General features: G+C 44.0%; 1 protein-coding gene across 2 annotated transcripts in view; it reads left to right on the top strand.

Annotated features, from left to right (window-relative positions):
- The first annotated feature begins 7,288 nt into the window (after window positions 1-7,288).
- Window positions 7,289-13,712, top strand: part of LOC106601930 (ethanolamine-phosphate cytidylyltransferase) — a 62,138-nt gene continuing 55,714 nt past the window's right edge. Inside the window, exon 1 of one of the 2 annotated variants that reach the window (XM_082972859.1) lies at window positions 7,289-7,631. In XM_082972859.1, the coding sequence (XP_082828985.1) occupies window positions 7,510-7,631 (122 nt within the window). In that variant the 5' untranslated portion in view covers window positions 7,289-7,509. Of the gene's footprint in view, window positions 7,632-12,072; window positions 12,645-13,712 lie in introns of those variants that run through there. The other variant, XM_082972860.1, reaches the window with a different exon arrangement.

The raw sequence follows: 13,712 nt of genomic DNA, 5'->3' as shown, positions 1-13,712 counted from the left end.
CTATTAAATGTGACCCTCTCTTCCTGTGGTGGCCCATTCAGACACTGTTGAAATGTTTAAATGAGGTTTCGTCATGTTTTTCTGTGGCGTCATTGACCCACTTTGATGCTAGTAAAAATAAACTGACGGGGAAGGCTTTTTGCTGTCCAGGGTGGGTTTTCAGGAGGCGGCGATCATTTAGATGGCACAATTTCCTCTTTTTTTTGTGATCCAAAAAAAGCCATCGGGCGGGCGACCCAGTTTGACTAACCTCGGCGGACATATTTTTGGCCCAACACGACTAAAACATGAGAGTCATGAAGGATGTGCGGTGTGCGTAGCTGTCCTAGATTAGGAAGAGTAGTGAGTTAGTCATCCCCTGTCCCTCGGGGCCTCCTGGGCCCCTCAGTGTATTAACACATGGTTCATCACATCAGACATCACCCATCACATGAATGCCTATACCTTGACTCACATTCAGAACATATTTAATGTGGGGAACATGGTTAGCAAAGAACTAATGGTTCTGTCTAGACTAATACCTTTTTCCCACTAGGCTACTGAGCTGAACCAAACTGAGCAGAGCTGTTGGTACTGCACTGGCCTGGTTACATATCCATCCGCTGTAGTTGCGGGAACTGTGACGGAAAGCACAGTGAAAGGTACATATCCACACCAGCACAGTGTGGTTGGGGACAGGAAGATTGTGCCAACATTGTAACTGTCATGTGTAACCCAGCATTGCTTCTTTGTACAACCATTCCCTCCTATCAGCTCATACAGGTCTCTCTGTCCTCATCAGATGCTTCACTCCCCCTCCCCTGATGGCTGCCCCAGACGGTCTCTCTGTCTTCATCAGATGCTTCACTCCCCCTCCCCTGATGGCTGCCCCAGACGGTCTCTCTGTCTTCATCAGATGCTTCACTCCCCCTCCCCTGATGGCTGCCCCAGACGGTCTCTCTGTCTTCATCAGATGCTTCACTCCCCCTCCCCTGATGGCTGCCCCAGACGGTCTCTCTGTCTTCATCAGATGCTTCACTCCCCCGCCCCTGATGGCTGCCCAAGACGGTCTCTCTGTCCTCATCAGATGCTTCCCTTCCCCCCTCCCCTGATGGCTGTCCCAGACGGTCTCTCTGTCCTCATCAGATGCTTCCCTTCCCCCCTCCCCTGATGGCTGCCCCAGACGGTCTCTCTGTCCTCATCAGATGCTTAACTCCCCCTCCCCTGATGGCTTCCCCAGACGGTCTCTCTGTCCTCATCAGATGCTTTACTCCCCCTCCCCTGATGGCTGCCCCAAACGGGCTTTATGGCCTCTGAAGACTTGATTAATTTGGCGGGTTGGGTTAAAGTGATCTGGTGGGCAATCTAGGACACTTGTGTAGCAGGTGCACTGTCCTAGATCCTAAACCCGCCTGATGCCCGCTGCCGCCGACCACACAATTAATGTTACCACCATCCCCATCAGCCGTGGTGTTAATTTACCACCATGCCCGACTGCCAAAGCTTAGCATGGTGCCACTTCCTCCAAATGTCATCGTTTTAGAGGACAAATCTATTAAAAATAGTTATTATTAGGGTTGTCCATAAACTGCAAACTACACTGAACAAAAATATAAACGTAACATGTAACGTGTTGGTCCCATGTTTCATGAGCTGAAATAAAAGATCCCAGAAATGTTCCATGCACACAAAAAGCTTATTTCTCTGAAAAGTTGTGCACACATTTGTTTATATCCCTCTTAGTGAGCATTTCTCCTTTGCCAAGATGATCCATCCACCTGACAGGAGTGGCATATCAAGAAGCTGATTAAACAGCATGATCATTACACAGGTGCACCTTGTGCTGGGGACAATAAAAAGCCACAGATGTCTCCAGTCTTGAGGGAGCATGCAATTGGCACGCTGACTGCAGGAAGGGCCACCAGAGCTTTTGTCAGAGAATTGAAAGTTAATTTCTCTACCATAAGCTGCCTCCAATGTCATTTTAGAGAATTTGGCAGTATGTCCAACCGGCCTCACAACCGCAGACCACGTGTAACCACGCTAGCCCAGGATCTCCACATCCGGCTGCTTCACCTGTGGCATCGTCCGAGGGGGAGGGTGGGGGGTAATAAAGCCATTTTGTGGGGAAAAACTCATTCGGATTGGCTGGGCCTGGCTCCCACCCATGGCTGCACCTCTGCCCAGTCATATGAAATCCATAGATTAGGGCCTAACACATTTATTTAAATTGACTGATTTCCTTATGTGAACTGTTACTCAGTAAAATGTTTGAAATTGTTGCATGTTGCATTTATATTTCTGTTCAGTATACCGGTACATTGAATTACATTTACATTTTAGTCATTTAGCAGACGCTCTTATCCAGAGCGACTTACAGTAGTGAATGCATACATTTCATACATTATTTTTAATGTATGATACAAACTCTTTGAATGTTCTCTCATTGGTATCCACTCACTTATTTTGGTAATGTGCTGCATGACGGATAGCTGCACAAAACATCAGCAGTCCAGGCAGTAGACCTCAGAGCAATACTTCAAGCCCCATGGTGTCTGGTTCTGCTCTTGGGGGTGGTGGTAGCCTTGAGGTTAGAGTGGGTTGCCGGTTCGAATGCCTGTGCAAACCGGCTTTTTTTTTAGGGAGGGCTGTGGCTGAAGCTGTGCTACTCCCTAGCTTGTCGTGTTCGGTGTGTAATGTGTTGGGTATTGTGTCAGATATACCTATATCATTGCAAATGGATATCATGGAAAATATATATTATTCTATTCTAATGCAGCAGTCAAAAAATATGGACCATTTAGGTTTTCATAATGTGTTGTGTTAATAAAGGCAAGGACAAAGCTATGTATTATTCTATGTGCTTACTAAACACAATATGTTCAAGTAATCGTCATTCTACTCTGAGTACCTACATAGTGTGATAGCATGTGTACAATATTATATGGTGGAGCTTTGCTCCCTCTGCTGGACATGGATAGGAAGTGCAGAGAGAGAGAGGGAAATTACTGCATGTTGTAGCAGTACCCACTGAGTGTACAACATATTACGCACTCTTTCCATGACATAGACTGACCAGGTGAAAGCTATGATCCCTTATTGATGTCACTTGTTAAATACACTTCAATCAGTGTAGATGAAGGGGAGGAGACAGGTTAAAGGAGTATTTTTAAGCCTTGAGACAATTGAGACATGGATTGTGTATGTGTGCCATTCAGAGGGTGAATGACCAAGACAAAATATTTAAGTGCCTTTGAACTGGCTATGGTAGTAGGTGCCAGGCACACCAGTTTGTGTCAAGAACTGCAATGCTACTGTTTTTTTCACGCTCAACAGTTTCCCATGCGTACCAAGAATTGTTAACCACCCAAAGGACATCTAGCCAACTTGACACAGCTGTGGGAGTCAACATGGGCCCTGTGGAACGCTTTTAACACCTTGTAGAGTGCTCCGATGAATTGAGGCTGTTCTGAGGGCAAAAGGAGGGGGTTGCAACTCAATATTAGGAAGGTGTTCCTAATGTTTAGTATACTCAGTGTATAACTGCAGGGAAACTTAAATCAGTTCTACCAAATTTCTATCAACATGTCAAATGTGCAACCAGAGGGAAAAAAATTCTAGATCACCTGTACTCCACACACAGAGACGTGTACAAAGCTCTCCCTCACCCTCCATTTGGTAAATCCGACCACAACTCTATCCTCCTGATTCCTGCTTACAAGCAAAAATTAAAGCAGGAAGCACCAGTGACTCGGTCTATAGAAAAATGGTCAGATGAAGCAGATGCTAAACTACAGGACTGTTTTGCTATCGCAGACTGGAACATGTTCCGAGATTCTTCCGATGGCATTGAGGAGTACACCACATCAGTCACTGGCTTTATCAATAAGTGCATCGAGGACGTCGTCCCCACAGTGACTGTACAAACATACCCCAACCAGAAGCCATGGATTACAGGCAACATTCGCACTGAGCTAAAGAGTAGAGCTGCCGCTTTCAAGGTGTGGGACTCTAACCCGGAAGCTTACAAAAAATCCTGCTATGCCCTGTGACGAACCATCAAACAGGCAAAGCGTCAATACAGTGCTAAGATTGAGACTCTCTAATTGAATCTGTAATAACAACATGTTTCAAGCAGACCACCATAGTCCCTGTGCCCAAGAACACTAAGATAACCTACCTAAATGACTACTGACCTGTTGCACTCACGTCTGTGGCCATGAATTACTTTCAAAGGTTGCTAATGGATCACATCAACACCATTATCCCAGAAACCCTAGACCCACTCCAATTTCCATACCGCCCAAACAGATCCACAGATGATGCAATCTCTATTGCAATCCACACTGCCCTTTCCCACCTGGACAAAAGGAACCCTTATGTGAGAATGCTATTCATTGACTACAGCTCAGCGTTCAACACCATAGTACCCTCAAAGCTCATCACTAAGCTAAGGATCCTGGGACTAAACACCTCCCTCTGCAACTGGATTCTGGACTTCCTGACGGGCCGCCCCCAGGTGGTGAGGGTAGGTAGCAACACATCTGCCACGCTGATCCTCAACACTGGAGCTCCCCAGGGGTGCGTGCTCAGTCCCCTCCTATACTCCCTGTTCACCCACGACTGCATGGCCAACACCATCATTAAGTTTGCTGATGACACAACAGTGGTAGGCTTGATCACCGACAACGACGAGACAGCCTATAGGGAGGAGGTCAGAGACCTGGCCGGGTGGTGCCAGAATAGCAACCTATCCCACCACATAACCAAGATTAAGGAGTTGATTGTGGACCACAGGAAAAGGAGGACCGAGCACGCCCCCATTCTCATCGACGGGGCTGTAGTGGAGCAGGTTGAGAGCTTCAAATTCCTTGGTGTCCACATCAACAACAAACTAGAATGGTCCAAACACACCAAGACAGTCGTGGAGAGGGCACGACAAAGCCTATTCCCCCTCAGGAAACTAAAAAGATTTGTCATGGGTCCTGAGATCCTCAAAAGGTTCGACAGCTGCAACATCGAGAGCATCCTGACTGGTTGCATCACTGCCTGGTTCGGCAATTGCTCGGCCTCTGACTGCAAGGCACTTCAGAGGGAGTGCGTACGGCCCAGTACATCACTGGGGCTAAGCTGCCTGCCATCCAGGACCTCTACACCAGGTGGTGTCAGAGGAAGGCCCTAAAAATTGTCAAAGACCCCAGCCCCCCTAGTCATAGACTGTTCTCTCTACTACCGCATGGCAAGCGGTACTGGAGTGCCAAGTCTAGGACCAAAAGGCTTCTCAACAGTTTTTATCCCCAAGACTCCTGATATAGGACTCGTTTTACTGTGGACATAGATACTTTTTCACCTGTTTCCTCGAGCATCTTCACAAGGTCCCGTGTGGCTCAGTTGGTAGAGCATGGTGTTTGCAATGCCAGGGTTGTGGGTTCGATTCCCACGCGGGACCAGTACGGGGAAAGAAATGTATGAAATTAAATGTATGCATTCACTACTGTAAGTCGCTCTGGATAAGAGCGTCTGCTAAAATGTAATGTCCTTTGCTGTTGTTCTGGGACTGATTTGCACCAAAGTACATTCATCTCTAGGAGACAAAACGCATCTCCTTCCTGAGTGGTATGATGGCTGTGTGGTCCCATGGTGTTTATACTTGTGTACTATTGTTTGTACAGATGAATGTGGTACCTTCAGGTGGAGGTCTACAATTTCCTTCTGAGGTCTTGGCTGATTTCTTTTGATTTTTCCCATGATGTCAAGCAAAGAGGCACTGAGTTTGAAGGTTGGCTTGAAATACATCCACAGGTACACCTCCAATTGACTCAAATGATGTCAATTAGCCTATCAGAAGCTTCTAAAGCCATGACATCATTTTCTGGAATTTTCCAAGCTGTTTAAAAGGCACAGTCAACTTAGTGTATGTAAACTTCTGACCCACTGGAATTGTGATACAGTGAATTAAAAGTGAAATAATCTGTCTGTAAACAATTGTTGGAAAAATTACTTGTGTCATGCACAAAGTAGATATCCTAACCGACTTGCCGAAACTATAGTTTGTCAACAAGACATTTGTGGAGTGGTTGAGAAACGAGTTTTAATGATTCCAACCTAAGTGTATGTAAACTTCCGACTTCAACTGTATATTCTATATTTGTGTACAGTGAGGGAAAAAAGTATTTAATCCCCTGCTGATTTTGTACGTTTGCCCACTGACAAAGAAATGATCAGTCTATAATTTTAATGGTAGGTTTATTCTGTACGTGTATATTCTATATTTGTATATTCTATTCTATATGTGTATATTCTATACGTGTATATTCTATTCTATATGTTTATTCTATTCTATACGTGTATGTTCTATTTTACAGCTATATATGTATATTCTATTTTATTCTAGATGTGTATATTTTATTCTAAACGTGTATATTCTATTCTGAACGTGTATATTCTATATCTGTATATTCTATTCTATATGTGTATATTATATTCTATACGTGTATATTCTATTCTATATGTGTATATTCTATTCTATATGTGTTTATTCTATTCGTGTATATTCTATTTTATTATTTACGTATATATTTTCTTCTATTCTACGGGTATATGTGTAGATTCTAGTCTATTCTATATGTGTAGATTCTATAGGTGTATATTCTATTCTATAGGTATATGTGTATATTCTATAAGTATATTCTATTCTAAATGAATATATTATATTCTATGTGTGTATTTTCTACTCTATACATGTATATTCAATTTTATTCTATATGTGTACATTCTATCCTATACGTGTATATTCTATTTTATTCCATATGTTTATATTCTATTATATATGTTTATATTCTATGGGTATATGTGTATTTTCTATTCTATATGTGTATATTCGATTCTATACATGTGTATTATATTCTACAAGTGTATATTGTATTCTATTCTATACATGTATATTCTGTTCTATTTTATAAGTGTTTATTATATTCGATACGTGTATATTATATTCTATGCGTGACTTTCCTATTCTACATGTGTCTATTCTATTGTATATATGTAGGTTATATTCTATTCTAAGGGACTTGCAGGCTACAAATGCAGGCTACAAATGTGAAGAACTGGGACCAGATGTCCTCTTCTATTTCATTTTCATTTCACACTGTAACTATATTCTTAATGTGTATACTCATGGTTAGCCTTACGTGTGAATCCAGATCTAATCACATGACAGTGGAGCATGCCTCTATTATGTAACAATATGTCGGCTATCCACTAGCAGTCATCGTACGATCCAATGCCATGTGACGCCACTTCCCCGGGATAGGAGGCGTTGTCCCACGGTTCTGCTGCTCAGGCGTCACTTCTATGCAGAAACCGGCTATCCTGCAAAGGTACATACACTAGATAAAGCCTATACATAAAATCGAACGGTGCAGGTATATTTGTGTCTTCGTTCGTGCTATTATTAGGGGTTGCTTGTCCAGGATATAGGCTACGTTGAAATATCATATATAATATCATCGTAGTCTTTTCGTGCACAAAATGATCAAGAACGGACATCACCCAATGAACACAACAGGGAAAGATGCAGGGACGAACCTCGGCGCTACAGCTTGCAGTCCGGAGAAGAGAAGACGAACCATCCGGGTGTGGTGTGACGGGTGGTGAGTGATACAGAATAACATTAACGTTACAGTGACAGCTAGATATAAGGCCTGTGTTGCTACATTGTTGCCCTGAGCATGCATACAATTAAATACATTTTTCTCAGAAACTTGAGGCATGCCCACCTCTATGATACTTACACAAATATAGTATATTACAAAGATTGTATATTTTAATGTGGGGAAAATGTAGCATCATTTCACAATTTAGGATGTACAGTGAACTGTCCATAGCCAATGCACTTAGAAATACTTCCATAAACAGCAGCGCATGCTTGCTTCATTCCATCGGCATCCCGCCTGTCAAAACAGAAAAGTGTTTCAATAGGCTGCCGCATCACATGCCAGGTATGTTTACCTTCCAGTCTTACTCTCAGTAATGGCAACATGCCACCAGGGTACTCACTTTGCATCTTATTCGAGCGATAGGATAGGCTATGCACGGCGACCGTAGCCTAGGCAAACTGCATTCACGCATAGTATGCATACAGGTGGAGAAGGGTGAAATTGTGCCCGGCAATTCGGGGTGTTCCTGCATGTGGACATTCCTGCATCTGCAGGAACCCCTCTTTATACTTCTATTGGTATGTCACGGCTGTTCGAAGGAGCTGACCAAGATGCAACGTTTTCGTAGTTCCACATATGTATTAATAGTGAAACTGAATGCAATACACTAATGACTTGAAAATACAAAACAACAAACCATGACGCAGAGAGGACAACACACTACTCAAAAGACAATAACCCACAAACCACAATGAGAAAAACCCCTACTTAAATATGATCTCTAATCAGAGGCAATGAGGATCAGCTGCCTCCAATTAGAGATCAACCCCAAACAATCCCAACATAGAAATATCAAACTAGAACCTAAACATAGAAATATAAAACATAGATAAACCACAAACACCCCCTGTCACGCCCTGCCCTACACTACTATAGAAAATGACATCTTACTAGGGTCAGGACGTGACATGGTAAATGTTTAAGTTAGGGAGAAGCAGGAGGTAGGGGTGCTCCAGTACAGTTGGTGGCGTTAATGCACAGTAACGTTGGATGCCAGCCATGGATAAACGCCACAGAAGAAGGGGTGGGGTGACAACGGTAGCTAGTTAGCCGTACACCGGTAGACAGTGTCCTTCACCCCTTGCCTGACAGGCACTGTTTTCCGCAGTTCAGGTAACGACAGCGGGGACAGGTGTTCAGCAGGTGGGAGAGAAGTACACCGTGTGCTAACTCAGCCAGCTAGTCCTAAGGAGGACTCCCTTACACAGCAGGAGGACTCTGTTACACAATCAGAATGAGTTTTTCCCCCCAAAAGGGCTTTATTACAGACAGAAATACTCCTCAGTTTCATCAGCCGTCCGGGTGGCTGGTCTCAGATGATCCCGCAGGTGAAGAAGCCGGATGTGGAGATCCTGGGCTGGCGTGTTTACACATGTTCTGCGGTGGTGAGGCCAGTTGGACATACTTCCAAATTCTCTAAAACCCCATTAGAGGCGGCTTATGGTAGAGAAATGAAGATTAATTTCTCTGGCAACAACGCTGGTGGACATTCCTGCAGTCAGCATGCCAATTGCACGCTCCCTCAAACTTGAGACGTCTGTGGCATTGTGTTGTGTGACAAAGCTGCACATTTTAGAGTGGCCTTTTATTGTCCCCAGCATAAGGTGCACCTGTGTAATGACCATGCTGTTTGATAAGCTTCTTGATATGCCACACCTGTCAGGTGGATAGATTATCTTGGTAAAGGAGAAATGTTCACTATCAGGGATGTAAACAAATTTGTGCACAAAATTTGAGAGAAATATGTTTTTTGTGCGTTAGTTATTTAGTTAGTTATTTAACTAGCACACAGTGTTGCCCTAGCCTCCTGGCGTTCATGCAGGAACCAATAGGGTGCTCGAAGGGGGGTGTTCATGCAAGAATGAATGGGATGCTCGATGGGGGGATGTTCATGAAGGAACCAATGGGATGCTTGAGGGGGGGCGTTCCTGCAGATGCAGTAATGCCCACATGCAGGAACGCCCCGAATTGCGGGCTGCAGTTGAACACTATTGTATGAGTGTACAACTTGACTCTACTTCTTTTGCTGTGGATTTCGGATATTTGATCTAGAATTACTTGTAGATTCCTGTGCACAGTGCATGGAATACCACCTAAATACCACCAAAAGTCAGGTAATTCAGGACAGGAAGAGGGACCTCTGAGATAATACCCAGTGTCAACAGTCCACATTCCTTCCAACACACTTCAGAGTACAGTGCCAGCACTCTGAAGTCTTCAATATCTGTCCCTCTCTCCAGGAACAAGGGCGTTTGTTGCATGCTATATTTCTTTGCATGTTTGTATTTTGTTGCACGGAATTCATAGTTTTCACAAAATACAGCATGTTACAAACAGTACCCCATAGGCCTGCACTATAACTCGCTCCACCTCCCTGACACCCACTGTGTTGTGCTGTAGGCGTATAGACCACAGCACCCTCTTCCTCTGTGTTGTAACCTGCTTATGAAGCAGCCGAGCGTACGGGCAGTGGAAACACTAACAAGCCTGCCATTGTTCCATGGTCAGAGTTTGTTTCAAAACGGAGTGGTAGTGTGTGGAAACTAAACACTGACGTTGTCGAGTGTTTCTGCCATGAGAAACACCGTCACACACAGTCTCCCCCTGGGGCAGAGTCAGAAGCTACGGGACATGTACCTGATCCACGTCAGGAATGTAGGGAAAAAAACAAGCTTTGAATTCATGCCTCGTGAAGATCAGCATTACGGCGGCTTTCTCTGGGAGAATTCCAGTCGTTTTGGTGCCGCCACCTAGCCGTGGTTAGATGGAATGTTGCAGAATGTTTCGGATGCCAGAATATTAATCGGTGGGGTGAGGTCCCAAAGCGAGCCTGTGTAAACGGAGCTCATTTCACTAACCCTTCTAACCCCTCGGCCCACACCTGCCATGTCCATGAAAGTTCATGCCCTGCGGACTCACTCGTCTGTCCTCGCTAAATACAGTACATTGTTTGGCCATACATTGCAGCAGCATCACCATATTCTTGTTGACATCTAGCACCGTCAGCATCTGTAGCAGGCCCTAGGAGTGGCACTGGGCAGATTGACTCAGGAAAGGAAATATATATTTGTTGTCTGTCAGTGAGACTTTAGGCTAGATTCTGTCAGATCTGCGCTAGCCAAGACCCGCATGGCAGTTGTTTTGGCAGTGTTGGAAGTGAGAGCTGTCAAATCCACAAGTGGCATTATACCTAAAGCGGACATTGCCATTGGCTGCATGGAGTTGCATTAAGAGAAATCCCAACTTGTTTAGAAGTTTAAGCACTGGAATGTGAGCTGTAATCTGCCCCTCTATTAGGCTGATATTTGGTTTTGTGATTTTCAATTTGAGTGTAATTTTTCCGAAATAGCCAACACTTACTCAGTCTGAACTTCTAACGCGAGTGGGAGGGGTGTGGCTTTGTGACAATGACCACACGAGCAGACACTCTGGTTTGACGGCTCTAATGCAGTTACACCTCCGACACCGCCAAAACATCAGCTATGTGGTTAACTAGTTAACGCTTGATCTGATTGAATCTAGCCTTAAATCTGCTAAACTATCAATGTTTGGAGTGTCACTTGTCAGTGTCAGTGAGACCTTATCTGTTCGACTATCTATCCGGACTAGCTATTGTAGGGTTGCAAAATTCCGTGAACTTTCAATAAATTCCCTGGTTTTCCCGAAATCCCTGTTGGAGGATTCACGGAATCAGGAGGGAATAAGCAGGAAATCCGGAATTCAAACAGGATTTCTGGAAAACCAGGGAATTTATTTTGCAACCCTAATCTAGACACTGTCCTGCCTTTAGGGTTGAAGGTTGAGACATTCTGTTGTTAATTGGTTTCCAGTGACAGAAGGTAGCCAGGGTCCAAGTCAGCAACATCATCAACTGAGCTCTAAAGTTCACTGACACTCCTCACTCAGGCTTTCACATAGCTGCTGCCAGGCTGGGTTGTGTTCATTAGGCAACAAAAAAACATACTGAAACAGGAAGGGACTACCTGAATGCTCATTTTCATTTACCGTTGCAAAATGTTTGAAAACGTGTGTGCCCTAATGACGACGACCCAGAACACAGCCTATCAACATGCAGTTTACAATCTTAGTCAGGGGAGGAGTCATTCTGAGGTGATGTCTGTCTGTAAATCCCCAGTAGTAATAATCTCAGTCAGGGGAGGAGTCATTCTGAGGTGATGTCTGTCTGTAAATCCCCAGTAGTAATAATCTCAGTCAGGGGAGGAGTCATTCTGAGGTGATGTCTGTCTGTATATCCCCAGTAGTAATAATCTCAGTCAGGGGAGGAGTCATTCTGAGGTGATGTCTGTCTGTATATCACCAGTAGTAATAATCTCAGTCAGGGGAGGAGTCATTCTGAGGTGATGTCTGTCTGTAAATCCCCAGTAGTAATAATCTCAGTCAGGGGAAGAGTCATTCTGAGGTGATGTCTGTCTGTAAATCCCCAGTAGTAATCATCTCAGTCAGGGGAGGAGTCATTCTGAGGTGATGTCTGTCTGTATATCTTGGGGGGTTGAGAGCTCTGGTTGTTTGGATTTGAAAACCCAACAGTTGTTAAACAAGGGGAAGACACTTGGAGGCTCTGAGTGGCTGTTTGAGTGAGAGAGACACAGAGGACAACCAACCAGTAAAGGCACAGTTCCGTTCATTATCGACGTTTGGTGCTGACAACATCAAACAGCTTCCCAGACTCTGACGTCAGGAGGACTGGTATCAGCCGGACTCTGAAGTCAGGAGGACTGGTATCAGCCAGACTCTGAAGTCAGGAGGACTGGTATCAGCCAGACTCTGGTCAGGAGGACTGGTATCAGCCAGACTCTGAAGTCAGGAGGACTGGTATCAGCGAGACTCTGAAGTCAGGAGGACTGGTATCAGCCAGACTCTGAAGTCAGGAGGACTGGTATCAGCGAGACTCTGAAGTCAGGAGGACTGGTATCAGCCAGACTAGGGGTCAGTAATGGAAATTAGATGGTCTTGGGACTTCTTTTTGGGGGCTTGTGCTCTTCTGTTGTCTGTCTACTTCCTCTGATAGTGCTCTCTGTCACAAAACAGTTAAAGGATCCCCTTAACGACATGATTGCTCCAAAATGGAGTACATGATTGATTTTAGACATTGATGCTCAATCTATCAATTTAAACTTACAGTAAGTGCACGAACACCTAGAGATTGTATATTTGAAAATATGTCAGTTAAAAAAACATACAGTAAGTGTACTTTGTCATCACATGTGACATGGTGTAGACTTAAAGGGATCTTTACATTATTATAGTTATTCTGTTTGACTATTTTTACCACAGATTTGTTCCATTTTATCCTGTTTACCTTATTTTAGTGATTCTGTTTATCTATAGTTTATCTATTTAGTTGTGCACTCCTTGCTGTGCTATCTCAATACCACTATACCATTCTCTACTAGGACCTAGCTTGTGTTATTGTACCACTATACCATTCTCTACTAGGACCTAGCTGGTGTTATTGTACCACTATACCATTCTCTACTAGGACCTAGTTGGTGTTATTGTACCACTATACCATTCTCTACTAGGACCTAGCTTGTGTTATTGTACCACTATACCATTCTCTACTAGGACCTAGTTGGTGTTATTGTACCACTATACCATTCTCTACTAGGACCTAGTTGGTGTTATTGTACCACTATACCATTCCCTACTGGGACCTAGCTGGTGTTATTGTACCACTATACCATTCTCTACTAGGACCTAGTTGGTGTTATTGTACCACTATACCATTCTCTACTAGGACCTAGCTTGTGTTATTGTACCACTATACCATTCTCTACTAGGACCTAGTTGGTGTTATTGTACCACTATACCATTCTCTACTGGGACCTAGCTGGTGTTATTGTACCACTATACCATTCTCTACTAGGACCTAGTTGGTGTTATTGTACCACTATACCATTCTCTACTAGGACCTAGTTGGTGTTATTGTACCACTATACCATTCTCTACTAGGACCTAGCTGGTGTTATTGTACCACTATACCATTCTCTACTA

Source organism: Salmo salar, chromosome 03 (genome assembly GCF_965601325.2).
Source record: "Salmo salar chromosome 03, fSalSal1, whole genome shotgun sequence".
NCBI classification, from domain to species: Eukaryota; Metazoa; Chordata; class Actinopteri; order Salmoniformes; family Salmonidae; genus Salmo; species Salmo salar.
This window is presented reverse-complemented; position numbering and strand designations above follow the sequence as displayed.